At 46.1% G+C, this 17,119-nt stretch overlaps 1 protein-coding gene across 2 annotated transcripts in view; it reads left to right on the top strand.

Annotated features, from left to right (window-relative positions):
- LOC123990996 (1-phosphatidylinositol 4,5-bisphosphate phosphodiesterase beta-1-like) overlaps nt 1-11,542 on the top strand; it is a 256,259-nt gene extending 244,717 nt beyond the window's left edge. The window contains exon 33 of one of the 2 annotated variants that reach the window (XM_046292086.1): nt 10,258-11,542. In XM_046292086.1, coding sequence (XP_046148042.1) covers nt 10,258-10,479 — 222 coding nt within the window. In that variant the 3' untranslated portion in view covers nt 10,480-11,542. The remainder of the gene's footprint in view (nt 1-10,257) is intronic. The other variant, XM_046292087.1, reaches the window with a different exon arrangement.
- The last annotated feature ends 5,577 nt before the right edge of the window (nt 11,543-17,119 follow it).

Here is a 17,119-nt window from a genome sequence, read left to right as displayed (position 1 = left end):
ACACACACACCATGTCCACAACCGACACACACACACCATGTCCACAACCGACACACACACACCATGTCCACAACCGACACACACACACCCTGTCCCAACCGACACACACACACCCTGTCCCAGCCCACACACCTCGTCCTGATATACAACCTGTCTCCAACATTTACACACACCCTGTCCACAACCGACACACACACACCATGTCCACAACCGACACACACACACCATGTCCACAACCGACACACACACACCATGTCCACAACCGACACACACACACCCTGTCCCAACCCACACACCTCGTCCTGATATACAACCTGTCTCCAACATTTACACACACCCTGTCCACAACCCACACACCTCGTCCTGATATACAACCTGTCTCCAACATTTACACACACCCTGTCCCAACCGACACACACACACCCTGTCCCCAACCGACACACACACACCCTGTCCCAACCCACACACCTCGTCCTGATATACAAACTGTCTCCAACATTTACACACAACACCCTGTCCACAACCCACACACCTCGTCCTGATATACAACCTGTCTCCAACATTTACACACACCCTGTCCCCAACCGACACACACACACCCTGTCCCAACCCACACACCTCGTCCTGATATACAACCTGTCTCCAACATTTACACACACCCTGTCCCAACCCACACACACACACCCTGTCCCCAACAGACACACCTCGTCCTGATATACAACCTGTCTCCAACATTTACACACACGCTGTCTCCAACCGACACACACACACACCGTGTCCACAACCGACACCCACACACCCTGTCCCAACCGACACTCACACACCCTGTCCCCAACCGACACACACACACCCTGTCCCAACCCACACACCTCGTCCTGATATACAACCTGTCTCCAACATTTACACACACCCTGTCCCAACCCACACACCTCGTCCTGATATACAACCTGTCTCCAACATTTACACACACCCTGTCCCAACCGACACACACACACCCTGTCCCCAACCGACACACACCCTGTCCCAACCCACACACCTCGTCCTGATATACAACCTGTCTCCAACATTTACACACACCCTGTCCCAACCCACACACACACACCCTGTCCACAACCCACACACCTCGTCCTGATATACAACCTGTCTCCAACATTTACACACACCCTGTCCCCAACCGACACACACACCCTGTCCACAACCGACACACACACACCCTGTCCACAACCCACACACCTCGTCCTGATATAAAACCTGTCTCCAACATTTACACATACCCTGTCCCAACCCACACACACACACCCTGTCCCAACCCACCCACCTCGTCCTGATATACAACCTGTCTCCAACATTTACACACACCCTGTCCCAACCGACACACACACACCCTGTCCCAGCCCACACACCTCGTCCTGATATACAACCTGTCTCCAACATTTACACACACCCTGTCCACAACCGACACACACACACCATGTCCACAACCGACACACACACACCATGTCCACAACCGACACACACACACCATGTCCACAACCGACACACACACACCCTGTCCCAACCGACACACACACACCCTGTCCCAGCCCACACACCTCGTCCTGATATACAACCTGTCTCCAACATTTACACACACCCTGTCCACAACCGACACACACACACCATGTCCACAACCGACACACACACACCATGTCCACAACCGACACACACACACCATGTCCACAACCGACACACACACACCCTGTCCCAACCCACACACCTCGTCCTGATATACAACCTGTCTCCAACATTTACACACACCCTGTCCACAACCCACACACCTCGTCCTGATATACAACCTGTCTCCAACATTTACACACACCCTGTCCCAACCGACACACACACACCCTGTCCCCAACCGACACACACACACCCTGTCCCAACCCACACACCTCGTCCTGATATACAACCTGTCTCCAACATTTACACACACCCTGTCCCAACCCACACACACACACCCTGTCCACAACCCACACACCTTGTCCTGATATACAACCTGTCTCCAACATTTGCACACACCCTGTCCCCAACCGACACACACACACCCTGTCCACAACCCACACACCTTGTCCTGATATACAACCTGTCTCCAACATTTACACACACCCTGTCCCCAACCGACACACACACACCCTGTCCCCAACCGACACACCTCGTCCTGATATACAACCTGTCTCCAACGTTTACACACACGCTGTCTCCAACCGACACACACACACACCGTGTCCACAACCGACACCCACACACCCTGTCCCAACCGACACTCACACACCCTGTCCCCAACCGACACACACACACCCTGTCCACAACCCACACACCTCGTCCTGATATACAACCTGTCTCCAACATTTACATACACCCTGTCCCAACCCACACACACACACCCTGTCCCAACCCACACACCTCGTCCTGATATACAACCTGTCTCCAACATTTACACACACCCTGTCCCCAACCGACACACACACACCCTGTCCCAACCCACACACCTCGTCCTGATATACAACCTGTCTCCAACATTTACACACACCCTGTCCCCAACCGACACACACACCCTGTCCACAACTGACACACACACACCCTGTCCACAACCCACACACCTCGTCCTGATATAAAACCTGTCTCCAACATTTACACATACCCTGTCCCAACCCACACACACACACCCTGTCCCAACCCACCCACCTCGTCCTGATATACAACCTGTCTCCAACATTTACACACACCCTGTCCCAACCGACACACACACCCTGTCCCAGCCCACACACCTCGTCCTGATATACAACCTGTCTCCAACATTTACACACACCCTGTCCACAACCGACACACACACACCATGTCCACAATCGACACACACACACCATGTCCACAACCGACACACACACACCATGTCCACAACCGACACACACACACCATGTCCACAACCGACACACACACACCCTGTCCCAACCGACAAACACACACCCTGTCCCAGCCCACACACCTCGTCCTGATATACAACCTGTCTCCAACATTTACACACACCCTGTCCACAACCGACACACACACACCATGTCCACAACCGACACACACACACCATGTCCACAACCGACACACACACACCATGTCCACAACCGACACACACACACCATGTCCACAACCGACACACACACACCATGTCCACAACCGACACACACACACCCTGTCCCCAACCGACACACACACCCTGTCCCCAACCGACACACGCGCGCATGCATCCCCGATGGCAATGAACACACACACACACACACACACACACACACACACACACACACACACACACACACACACACACACACACACACACACACACACACACACACACACACACACACACACACCCCATGAACCATTTACTTCCAGCCACCCACCCCATTTCACCTCACACCCTCCTGCTCCACCCCACCTTTCTTTTAAACACCATGAAACCATCCGAGCTAAGAGAGAGATGACAGCTTTAATCAAAGGACCTCGGGGCCTATGGCTTACAGGAGGACAGCAGACCACACATACTCTCGCTCCCCTTCTCACACACACACACACACACACACACACACACACACACACACACACACACACACACACACACACACACACACACACACACACACACACACACACACACACACACACACACACACACACACACACACACACACACACACACACACACAGTTCACAATCTCTCTGTCACACTCACGCGTGCGGCAGACTGTCCCTTCCTAAGTGGGTCAGCAGCGGGGAGGAGACGGGCTGCAGAGCGGAGCGTCTTTTGCCATCTGGCAAAACGCTCTTCCTGGAAGGTCACCTTGGGGTGTGTGGTCTGATCAGGGCAGAGGTCACCTTGGGGTGTGTGGTCTGATCAGGGCAGAGGTCACCTTAGGCTCCCGTATGAATGTGACACACACACCTTAGAAAAGGTGGTCCAATCAGAGCAGACACAACTTCAAGCTCGGTTAGCGAAAGAGTAAGAGTAGACGAATTGGAATAGAACTGCCCTGTGTGATGCATGATGATAAGATATGTGTTGCATCCTCATTTGCTCCCTTTTCCAGATACACCTGAGTATACGAAACATCAAGAACACCTGCTCTTTCCGTGACATAGACTGACCAGGTGAATCCAGGTGAAAGCTATGATCCCTCTTTGATGTCACTTGTTAAATCCACTTCAATCAGTGTAGGTGAAGGGGAGGAGACGGGTTAAAGAAGGATTTTGAAGCCTTGAGACAATCGAGACATGGATTGTGTACGTGCGCGATTCAGAGGGTGAGTGGGCAAGACAAAAAACAGAGTATGGTAGTAGGTGTGTCAAGAACTACAACGCTACTGGGTTTTTCACGCTCAACAGTTTCCCGTGCGTATCAAGAATGGTCCACCACCCAAACGACATCCAGCCAACTTGACACAACTGTGGGAAGCACTGAAGTCAACATGGGCCAGCATCCCTGTTGAACGCTTTCGACACCTTGCAGAGTCCTGTTGAGGCTGTTCTGATATTGCAAAGTGTTCCTAATGTTTGGTATACTCGGTGCACTACATTTACGACTGATGAAAAGTAGTGCTCTATGTAGGGGATAGGGTGCCATTTGGGACTGATGAAAAGTAGTGCTCTATGTAGGGGATAGGGTGCCATTTAGGACTGATGAAAAGTAGTGCTCTATGTAGGGGATAGGGTGCCATTTAGGACGCAGGTGACTAAATGTATTATTTCCATGGTACAGAGGCAGGTTCTGTCATCAGGCAGGTTCTGTCACTGAGAACAGCTTGTCCTATGTGAGGAGGGGTGGAATCAGAAAGATGTGTCAGAGTCTGTTTGGATCAGGCGGAGACTTAATGGAGGGAAAGTCAAGTGCAAAGGAAAGGACTGAATGTCTGGAAGGGCAAGTGGTTCCTCCTTGTTCCTGAAGAGTCCGTGGAGGGGTAATCACCTCACTCACCTCACCTGTCCTCTAGTCTATGTGATTGACTTCCTTCCTCTCTCCTCCATACAGCCCTCTCTCCTTTCCTCACTCCAATTCCTAGTTGGATAGTCTTCATCCATCTCTCCTCCTCTCCCCAGTCCTCCAGTGGGATAGTCATCCCTCTCTGCTCCCCTATCCAGTCCTCCAGTGGGATAGTCTTCATCCATCTCTCCTCCTCTCCCCAGTCCTCCAATGGGATAGTCATCATCCCTCTCTCCTCCTCTCCCCAGTCCTCCAGTGGGATAGTCTTCATCCCTCTCTCCCCAGTCCTCCAGTGGGATAGTCTTCATCCCTCTCTGCTCCCCTATCCAGTCCTCCAGTGGGATAGTCTTCATCCCTCTCTCCCCAGTCCTCCAGTGGGATAGTCTTCATCCCTCTCTCCCCAGTCCTCCAGTGGGATAGTCTTCATCCCTCTCTGCTCCCCTATCCAGTCCTCCAGTGGGATAGCCTTCATCCCTCTCTCCTCCTCTCCCCAGTCCTCCAGTGGGATAGTCTTCATCCCTCTCTCCTCCTCTCCCCAGTCCTCCAGTGGGATAGTCTTCATCCCTCTCTCCTCCTCTCCCCAGTCCTCCAGTGGGATAGTCTTCATCCCTCTCTCCTCCTCTCCCCAGTCCTCCAGTGGGATAGTCTTCATCCCTCTCTCCTCCTCTCCCCAGTCCTCCTGTGGGATAGTCTTCATCCCTCTCTCCTCCTCTCCCCAGTCCTCCAGTGGGAAAGTCTTCATCCGTCTCTGCCTGTGTCTCCTACAAGCATCTCTTTACACCTGGAGGCTTCTCTGTAGAAACATGTTTGGATTTGAACAGCCCCACTCTCAAGAATTGCTCCTTGGATTGGAGTGGGACTGAGGTTAATTAATATTGGATCACTTCACAATAGTTTGATTGTGTATAAAAGGTGTATTACCCACAAAGACAGCCATCGTCCTGACCATTAGCCCACAAGTCATTTGGCGATACATTAATCGTAGGGTTGTTTTGATGAGTAAGTAATCCTACAAAAATGGTGTGTTTTTTTTGCGCGAGTCTACCTCTGTAAGATCAGAGTTATTCAAATCAGCCCTTTTTCCCCATCGCATGTAATGCTGACGAGCCTCAGTTGAGCGCTTAGATTCTGACATGGTCCTTTAAAAAAAAATGTTTACCTTTTATTTATACAATTAAGAACACATTTTAATTTACATTGAAGACCTGTCAAACGCATCAATAAACAACAACACAACAATTATACTGTACATATCTATATTTACGCATCAATTACACAATACATGAAAAGCGAACACAAAACCCGGAAAGCAAAAATACAATAAATAATAAATAATAAAATAAATAATATGCCATTTAGCAGACGCTTTTATCCAAAGCGACTTACAGTCATGTGTGCATACATTCTACGTATGGGTGGTCCCGGGAATCGAACCCACTACCCTGGCGTTACAAGCGCCATGCTCTACCAACTGAGCTACAGAACCACACAATAATATGAAACAACCACATTCTTCAGTAAAAAGGTCCTCGAACATCCTGCCCAAATTGTAGTACAGGCACCACATTCACCAACTTTAAGGAGATCGTTCCACGTGAGAGGTGCAAAAAAAAAAAGTAAAGCCGAGTTACCTAACGCAGTGGACATTGAAGGGCTCTCCAGAGAAAGCCATCCCTGATTCCGGTCTGGTAACATACTTCTGAAGGTTAACAATAAGATAAGGTATGGCAGACGTTTAGGCAAGAAGGATTTACAGACAAAAAGATCAAGGAATCGATTGATCGAGACTTCAAGGAGGCCCGTATAATGACATATACTGAACAGACCTGTGCGGAAAACACTTATTTTGTAGTTTATTTGAAAATTGGGGGATGGACTTTACATAGCATCCACAGGGATGCTGCATCATGATGACTCCAATGCTTCCCCCAGTATGTGGACACCCTTTCCAATGAGTGGTTTCTGCTATTCCCTGCTGTTTCAGCCACACCCGTTGCCGACAGGTGTATAAGATCGAGCACACAGCCACGCACTCTCCATAGACAACCATTGGCAGTAGAAATGGCCTTACTGAAGAGCTCAGTGACTTTCAACGTGGCACCGTCATAGGATGCCACCTTTTCAACAAGTCAGTTTGTCAAATTTCTGCCCTGCTAGAGCTGACCCGGTCAACTGTAAGTGCTGTTATTGTGAAGTGAAAATGTCTAGGAGCAACAACGGCTCAGCCGTGAAGTGGTAGGCCACACAAGAACGGGACCGCCGAGTTCTGAAGCGCGTATCGCGGAAAGATCGCCTGTCCTTGGTTGCAACCTTTACTACCGAGTTCCAAACGGCCTCTGTAAGCAACGTCAGCACGACAACTGTTCGTTGGGAGTTTAATGAAATGGGTTATCATTGCCGAGAAGCCACACACAGGCCTAAGATCACCATGCGCAATGCCATGCGTTGGCTGGAAACGCTTTCTCTGGAGTGATGAATCACACTTCACCATCTGGCAGTCCGACGGACGAATCTGGGTTTGGCTGATGCAAGTAGAAAGCTACCTGTCCCAATGCATAGTGCCAACTGTAAAGTTCGGTGGAGGGGGAAAAATGGCCTGGGGCTGTTTATCATGGTTCGGGCTAGGCCCCTTAGTTCCAGTGAAGGGAAATCTTAATGCTACAGCATAGAATTACATTTTACACGATTCTGTGTTTCCAACTTTGTGGCGATAGTTTGGGGAAGGCGCTTTCCTGTTTTGCATGATGATGCCCCCTGGCACAAAGCGAGGTCCATACAGAAATTTTGTCGAGATCGTTGTGGAAGAACTTGACTGGCCTGCACAGAGCCCTGACTTCAACCCCATTGAATACATTTGGGATTAATTGGAATGCCAAATGCGAGCCAGGCATAATCGCCCAACATCAGTGCCCGACCTCACTAATGCTCTTGTGGCTGAATGGAAGTAGGTCCCCGCAGCAATGTTCCAACATCTAGTGGAAAGCCTTCCCAGAAGAGTGGAGGCTGTTATAGCAGTAAAGGGGGGCCCAACTCCATATTGATGCCCATAATTTTAAACAATTGGGTGTCCATATACTTTTGATCATATAGTGTATATAAAACACAGGAAAATCATGCTTTTGACGGCACTGGGCCATTAAGAACATAATTTCCAACCAAAGAAATAGCAAAGATGGTACTATGACCTTGTCTGAATCCTGACTGGTGTACATATAGAATACATTTCGTAGTTTAAAAGGATTTAGGTTGAGTTGGCAAGAGAGTTTGGAAATGGGGCAATAATTATTTAGGTCACACGGGTCACCAACATTGTGAAGTATATTGGCTGCTTTCCAGACCCTCGAGATGGTACCAGAAATAATTGTAAGGTTAAAGCTGCAATATGTGACATAGAAATGTTAGTAATAGATCTGTTATTCTCATTGAAAGCAAGTCTAAGGTGTGGTGGACATGTTCTATGTGCTCTATTTCTATGGTTCCCGTTCTTAAGTTTTGTTTTTGTGACTTTTACTTTAGGTTTTCTACACCAGCTTCAAACAGCTGAAAATACCATATTTTTGGTTATGGAAAATATATTTCACAGCGGTTTAGATGGTGCAATGATTCTCTACACTCTACTTGCTTGTTTTGTCACGTAAACTGAAATGAGGCAAACGATTACAATTTTAGTAACCAGAAGATGGCGGCGCGATTTCTGCAGAGTGCACCCTTAAAAATGTGTTCAAGGTTCTATAAATCAGATGAGCAGAAAAGCTGCAGCGAGAAAGGACCAGGCAAATCAGCCCCAGTGGATTCTTTTTTAACATCAATGTGGCGCAAGGCCTCCAGCACATCACAGGTAGAAAGTTGTTGAAATGAAAACAAAGAAGAAGTTGACGGAACTTCCATAGAGCCAGCTGGAGGCTGGAAGAGGGGCGGACAGTCGACTATCTCACCAGGGTCAATTAAACCACCATTTCTTTCAAATAAAAAGCCTGCCGAGATAAAGGCTTTATTTCTCATTTTACTCAGTAATGATGTTAGTCTGACACAACTTGCTTATGCAGGAAAGGAATTTCCTCTCCTCTGTGCGTTAACTGATTTCCCAAATTTAGACAGAGTCTGAGATATATTTGGCTTTCTTGATTGAGGAAGAGCATCTATTTCTTAATTGCCTGAAAAGCTGCCAATCAGCTACAGAGTCAGGTGGTAAATCCCACATAAATGTGTATTTTGGTTTATGGACACGTGTATAACCAGAACCAACAAAAACATTTTTTTGGGGGGAGGGGTAGTGGTATTTAGAGAACGTGAAGCCACCTCTCCCAATTTTTTTCAGTCTGTTACACTTGAAGATTTTATAATCAGCAATGTCAATGTCCTTATCCAGGATCGAGCCGTTTAGCCAAGTCTCTGTGAGGACCATAATATCCGAGCTCGTGTCATGCATCCACATATAAAGAAGGTCCATCTTTGACATCAAACTTCATACTCTACGTTGACAGCCCGAGCCCTCTACGCAATTTGAAAACGGGGGGGGGGGGGGGGGGTATCCATATTTGTGGTATTTGGAGAAAAAAAAAGGCACTGGACAAACTTACCACAGTGGGCTTCCAACTTGGGCCAACTGTAACAGAGCTAACATATTATCACTAACAACACCATTGTGAATATGGATGTCTGTAGCAGTACGATGATAACTCTCTGAAATAGTGGGAATGGGGATAATTACCTGAGCAGGGGTTGGGCTGTTTTCTTAGGCTCTTAGATTGTGATGTGGTTCATCTTTGCTGCTCTCCTTTAATTATGGCCCTCCCCTGGGACGCAGCAGGGTAGTTAAACAGAGAAATCAGCATTAAAGCAATTATTGGATCAGAATGAATACAATCCTGTCATCTGTAATCATTAGCGGCGGCTATGCCTGGGAGAAAACAGACTGTATCCTTCTCTCTCTCTCTGACTTCCCCGTCTGTCTGTCAGAAGGCAGGGAGCTCAGTCATCACTAGTCAATGCCACCATATTCTGTTCTCCTCTTCAGTTACCAGGGGTAGCAAGGACAAGTTCAGTATATAATGATGTAGGCCCACTCTGTTGGTTCTGTAGACCCACCCTGTTGCTGCTTACAGACCCATTCTCTGTCCTCTCTCCTTCCTATAGCTGCAGCGATGGTGGACTAGGACCAGTTCTCTTTGTAGCTGTCGTTCTCTTGCCACGGTTTGTTCTGTGGTTCTATTTGGTTCTGTTGTAGAACCATACTTTGTTCTCTTCTCTCCCAATAGCTGCAGACCGAGCTGGACCAGGAGTACCAGGACAAGTTCAGACGGTTGCCCCTAGAGATCCAGGAGTTTGTCCAGGACAGCAGCAAGGCCAAGCTTAGCGATGACAGTACCCATGGCAACCTGTCTGTCTCCTCGACGACCGAGAGGCTCAACCACAAAGCGTCCCAGTCAGAGGATGACACAGAAGACTCGTCGGAAAGAGTGTTTGACACACCCCTTTAAGACAAATCTGAAATGACACCCTTTTCCCTATATAGTGCAGTACTTTTGGCCGGAGCATCATATAAAGACTGTCCAAAAGTAGTGCACTATATAGGGAATAGGCTTTAGAGACGAAACGTCATTAGAGACTAAACCCTCCCCGTCCTCTGAATTGGACAGTTCTAGTTGGTCGTTCGAGGTGAAAATTGCCATTCTAGGGACAGCTTAACCTGAACCAGTAGGGGGGGTAAACAATATCTGACCATGGACCAGTAATAGGGAGTCCCTACTCTGTAGTTCTATTCAGATATGTAAATACTTGTTTTGTATTTGTGTGTTTTTGTTGTTTTGCTCCAGAGTGGTGCAGACACAGGATACGTCTATGTGTGACTCGGCACTAACTATGCGCAGGAACTAGGTTACATACTTGAACCATTGCACAGACAGAATCATTTCTTTTTTAAAAATTCAAAAATGTTTTTAATGTGTTCTTACTTTTTAAAAAGGACAATGTTTTAGGTGTTAGATTACGTTCTCACAATGCTGACTATAGTGTAGGTCAGTCAGTGGTGCCAATGTTTTTGATTTCACTGTGCACTTAGAGAATAGTTATGAGTATCATTGATTTGACATTGGTTAAGACCAGGGCAATGTTGAATTTGTAACGTACAATGGCACCGCAATGTAAAGTGATTGCATTGCAAGCCCCAAATAAAGTCCAGGCATAGCAAGTCAATTTCAACTTCCTGTCCAACCACTGTGGACACAGCCTTTTATTTTCTTTATTGAAAAGTACGAATCGCTCCTAATTTATATTTTGCACTGAAGGCTTTCTACAGAACTAACTCTTCTATTCTATCGTCGCCACCAAGCACTGGAGGCTTGCTGGTTCTATTTCGTCCTCACAAAAGTAAGTCTACTCTGTGTTGCTGCTACCTTGTTTTAATACTATTTTTGTCCTATTTTGCTTTGTAAGATATATTGGCCTGGTCGAGACGTACTTATTTTATCGTTTTGCTTTTTTTCATTTTTGTAATGATTTTGACACGTTAGCGTTTAGATTGTTTATGGTTAATCCTGCCGTGGGGGGGTGCGGAGGGAGGGGAAATGGATGGGAGGGGCTGAGGGATGGAAGGAGGGTGATGAGCGATGGAAGGAGGGTGATGAGGGATGGAGGGAGGGTGATGAGGGATGGAGGGAGGGTGATGAGGGAGAGTAAATCACGTATCTGCATGTCGTTGAACTATTGTAAATGTTAATGTAGCAGAGAAGACGTAACGTAAATGTAAAATGTACATTTCTCTGTCCTCTTGTACAGCAGATCACTAACCTGACCTTAATGATTTGAAATCAAACTGAAACTGCAACTATGACATTGTTTGTACAGTACTAGTGATGAACTACTTGTGTTGGTATGGGATAAAATGAAAAAAAGACTATATCACTGCCCCTTACCAAAGACTGAAATTGTTAACACTCTGACACACACACATTTGATCCATTAACATTAAGACACTAAAATGATGTCCCAGGCCTTTTCAACATTTATACCCTAAATGTAGTTTTATGATCAATACATGTCCCAAATGTTTATTCAATGGTTTTCCTTTGGTAATATAATGTAACTACTTACTGCCCTAGACAGTCATCACAGATAATGTTTGCAACATGGTAGATTTGAACTATTTCTAAAGCCAAACCTTTGGTCATTTCATGTCCATGTCAAATATTGAGTGCACCGCCCCTAACAGGATCTTGTACACTCTTGGTCCATTCATCCTATGATATGTGACATCATACTAAATGAAAATGTCAGTCAAAGACCCTGGACAATGTTTAGGAATTTCCAACCTGTACAGGGCGATACACACACCACATTGATGTGTCTGCTGCCGGCATACTTATTTCAATTGATTAACTTGGAAGGATCACATTATAAAGTGTAAACAAGTAAAACTTGGTTTCTATAAAATACGGTTCTTATTGATGTGAGAGTCCTGTGCCTTTTGAATAGGTTTGCCTTGTGTTGACGTCGAATGTGTGAAATGCATCTTTGTGTAAATTGCCATTGTATTATACGAAGCTGTCTGTTATTGGATAGACCGTGTGCACTTTTAGTACGGTACCACTACTGAGTTAAAAACACTTGCGATGATGAAGAGTATTTTGAGAAGTGGCTCCTTTAAAAAGACAATAATTATAGACATGTATTTTTATTTTGTCTCGAACCACTTGTTTCTGTTCATCAACCTAAGTGTATATGCATTTTGTTGTTGTAAATGTGCGTATGATGTCAAGGAAAAACATTGAGATGATGATCATCGTATAGAAGTGTAAAGGGAATCTGCTTGTGATTAATAAATGTGGCTATTGTACATTGCTGAAGTGAACACTTGTCTTTGTTGATTTGTAGTTCCCAGTAATACTATGATAGATGTTTTACCTCCTATGCAGGTGAAGCAGGTTCACTGTGACGCTAACAGCTTCACTTCCTCCACTGTCCCTGTCCCCTTACTAGGCTCACCTTATTGTTCTGAATCCTTCCCAAGAACATCCACTAAGTCAGGGTCACACTGAGTGTACAACACTTTTGTATCAAGTTGACTGGATGTCCTATGGGTGGTTCATTCTTGACACACGCCGGAAGCTGTTGAGCATGAAAAACCCAGCAGCTTTGCAGTTCTTGGCACAAACCGGTGCGCCTGGCACCTACGTTCATACCCCGTTCAAAGGCACTTAAATATTTTTTCTTTGCCATTCACTCTCTGAATGACACACAATCCATGTCTCTATTGTCCCGAGGCTTAAAAATCCTTCTTTATCCCGTCTCCTCCCCTTCATCTACACTGATTGAAGTGGATTTAACAAGTGACATCAGTAAGGGGATCATAGCTTTCACCTGGATTCCCCTGGTCAGTATAAATCATGGAAAGAGCAGGTGTTCCTAATGTTTTCTACACTCAGCGTATTTTGTACTATTACGTGGAGTATGTGTCTACATACTGAAGAGGTAGTGTCTGTGCGTACGTGCGTGTGTGTGTGTGTGTGTGTTGTGTGTGTGTGTGTATGTACTGAAATGGCAGACAATGGACTTCCAAGAATGTCACTACTGTGGTCTGTAAGAGGTTTAAGGGTAGTAAAGTATATCAACAGTGCAAAGCCCCACTTGCAACCACTGGCAGCTACACTCGCAATCACATTAAAAACGCTATCTTAAGACCTAAACCTTGTTGTGTATAAAGGGTGTGATCATTGAGCAAGTTGAGTAAGCTAAACTCCTCTGTATGACATTGGATGGGCAATTATCATGGTCAAGTCATATTGAGTAGTTGTGAAGATGGGGATGTGTATGTCTGTTATAAAAAGATGTTCTGCTATTTTGACACGAAAATCTACTGGTCTTGTCCCAACTTGATTACTGTCCAGTGATATGGTGTAGCAAAGAAAGTCCTAGCAAAGCTTCAGCTGGTTCAAAACAGAGCAGCAGTCCTTCACTGCACACACAGAACTAACATCCACAACATGCCAGTCTTGCCTGGTTGAGGATTGAAGAGAGATGAACTGCTTAACTGAAAATTCCAAATGATCTGCATAATCAAATAGCATTCAGCTCAGACATTTAAGTCATTTAAGTCATTTCAGACACCCATACATACCCCACAAGACATGTCACCAGGGGTCCAATACGAATTCAGGGCAACGCACAGTATTATACAGTGGTGTAAAGTACTTAAGCAAACTGGAACATGCTGTCGTACACGTCGATCCAGAGCGTCCCAAACGTGCTCAATCTGGTGAGTATGCAGGCCATGGAAGAACTGGGACATTTTCAGCTTCCAGGAATTGTGTATAGATCCTTGAGACATGGGGCTATGCATTATCATGCTGAAACATGAGGTGATGGTGGCAGATGAATGGCATGACAATGGGCCTCGGGATCTCGTCACAGTATCTCTGTGCATTGAAATTGCCAATGATAAAACGCAATTGTGTTTGTTGTCCATAGTTTATGCCTGCACCTACCATAACACCCCATGTGGCACTCTGTTCACAGCATTGAGGTCAGCAAACTGCTCGCCCACACGACTCCATACAGGCTGTCTGCCATCTGCCCGGTACAGTTGAAACCGGGGATCCATCCATGAAGAGCACACTTCTCCAGTGTGCCGGTGGCCATCGAAGGTGAGCATTTGCCCACTGAAGTTGGTTATGACGCTGAACGGCAGTCAGGCCAAGATCCTGGTGAGGACGACGAGCTTGCAGATGAGCTTCCGTGAGACAATTTCTTAAAATTTGTGCAGAAATTCATCGGTAGTGCAAACCCACAGTTTCATCAGCTGTCCGGGTGGCTGGTCACAGACAGTCGCGGTGGTGAAGAAGCTTGATGTCCTGGGCTGGCGTGGCTACACGTGGTCTGCGGTTGTGAGGCCGGTTGGACTTACTGTACCGGTTGGACATACAAATTCTCTAAAACAATGTTGGAGGTTGTGTGACAAAACTGCACATTTTAGAGTGGCCTTTTATTGTCCCCAGCCGAGGTGCACCTGTGTAATGATCATGCTGTTTATTCAGCTTTTTGATATGCCACACCTCTCAGGTGGATGGATTATCTTGGCAAAGGAGAAATGCTCACTAACAGGGATGCAAACACATTTGTGCAGAACATTTGACAGAAATAAGCTTTTTTTGTGCATATGAAACATTTACTCGATCTTATATTTCAGCTCAACAAACATGGGACCAACACTTTACATGTTGCGTTTAATACATTTGTCCAGTGTAGATATATGCAGCTTCTCTTCTGTCGTTATATGTTGCCCTAGAAGAAGAACGTTGTAAATCGATAGAATGAAATTAATGCTTCAATCTAGTTCTCTCTGTCATCTCTGCTTCTTTCCAAGGAGTAGAAATGTTGTAGGGACTGTGGAGAAAGTACAAGAAGACATGAAAAACTGGAAAAAATCTTCCGTGCAAAATGTCCAAATGACATCAGTCTGACCAGTTGCAAGGAAATAGACGGCTGTGAAAAGGATATTTTCTGTGGTTGAAATACAAATCAGCTTTTATGATGCTGATAAAACACAGCACCTCTACAGATGGTCCCTAACGGGAGCATTCAACATTCTCAGAATTTGCTGAAAGAATTAAATCCTATTTCTCCACTCCTGTTCCCAATGCAATATTTAGATTCGGTGTATAATTTTACTGCAGTAAATGCTTCATTCCGCAGGGGTTAATATCAAGGCTATGCGAGAGGTTTTAGGCCTGCAGTCAGTGTCCAAACTGCAGTTTTCATTTGGCCCATCTGAACAGTAGGCTACAGTTCCCTTGATGTGCCATAGGCCTATTTGAAATCCCCATCTTGTGACTGTCGAATTTGTACAGCGCCTCATAATCAACACACATAACACAGCCGGGGACTGCCATCATCCTGTTTCACCACTTCACCAAATCTTTCCCAAACAATACTTTTCTGGCCCTGCCTTCCCTCTATTTTCAACTCTTCAGGTCGCATCTTTCCTCTTACTGAATTAAACGTCGACATTGACCTTATTCTTTCTGCCCGTTCCCAAAAGCATTTGGCGATTGGCGTGTAGGCCATTTGGCACGCGAACAGTTTAGACCCTAAAGCTTAGGCTTATGCACTAATGCCAGATAGACAAAAAATTACGAAAGAAAAAAATGCAATATAGGCTATAGACATACATTGCACAAGAATGATACATGTGTGGATTTCTTTGTTGTTTTGTGTTCCCATTATTCAACCCTCCCGCCACCCACCCATCCTTCATCCACAAAATACTTAATGACCCTAAACCCGCCCGCGGGGACTGAGGGTTATAAATCAACCCACTCATCACCAACACAGACACACTCTAAAACACACATTATTTTTGCTGTTGTGTTGTTTGTATTATTTGTGTTGTGTCTTTAACATGTCTGCGACTTTCCTTGTCTTTCAGCATACCAGTGTTTTGTTACTTGTCATGTTTTGTTTCTTTTTTTCTGTGGACCCTAGGAAAAGTAGCTGCTGCTTCTGAAAAAGCTCTTGGGGATCCAAATAAACAAATAAACATCTGTGTTAGTGTAGCATAGTGCACTGTAATTACCAGTGGAGGCTGGTGGGAGAAGCTATAGGAGGACGGGCTCATTGTAAATGACTGGAATGGAATCAATGGAACGGTATCAAACACATCAAACATATGGAAACCACATGTTTGACTCCGTTCCATTGATTCCATTCCAGGCATCACAATGAGCCTATCCTCCTATAGCTCCTCCCACCAGCCTCCACTAGTTATTACGTGGGTGCAGGGGAGTATTTTTCTCCGCTGCACCCTTAGCACCCATACTTCACACGGCTATGACCACATCCATGTATTGTGATTCAAATTCAGAGGTAGACCATGCAGGGAATCTTCCATAGGTGTGTACACACACACACACACACACACACACACACACACACACACACACACACACACACACACACACACACACACACACACACACACACACACACACACACACACACACACACACACACACACACACACACACACACACACAGAAACCGCCAAAACATTCCAGGGACCACGGAGACAGCTAATTAACCCTGTGCTGCGCTGGGAAAAGCTGGGCTAGAGGCGGAAGGGGTGGG

The sequence above is a fragment of the Oncorhynchus gorbuscha genome, linkage group LG12 (assembly GCF_021184085.1).
Source record: "Oncorhynchus gorbuscha isolate QuinsamMale2020 ecotype Even-year linkage group LG12, OgorEven_v1.0, whole genome shotgun sequence".
In the NCBI taxonomy this organism is placed as follows: Eukaryota; Metazoa; Chordata; class Actinopteri; order Salmoniformes; family Salmonidae; genus Oncorhynchus; species Oncorhynchus gorbuscha.
The sequence above is the reverse complement of the archived record's forward strand: the minus strand, read 5'-3'. Positions and strand labels throughout refer to the sequence as shown.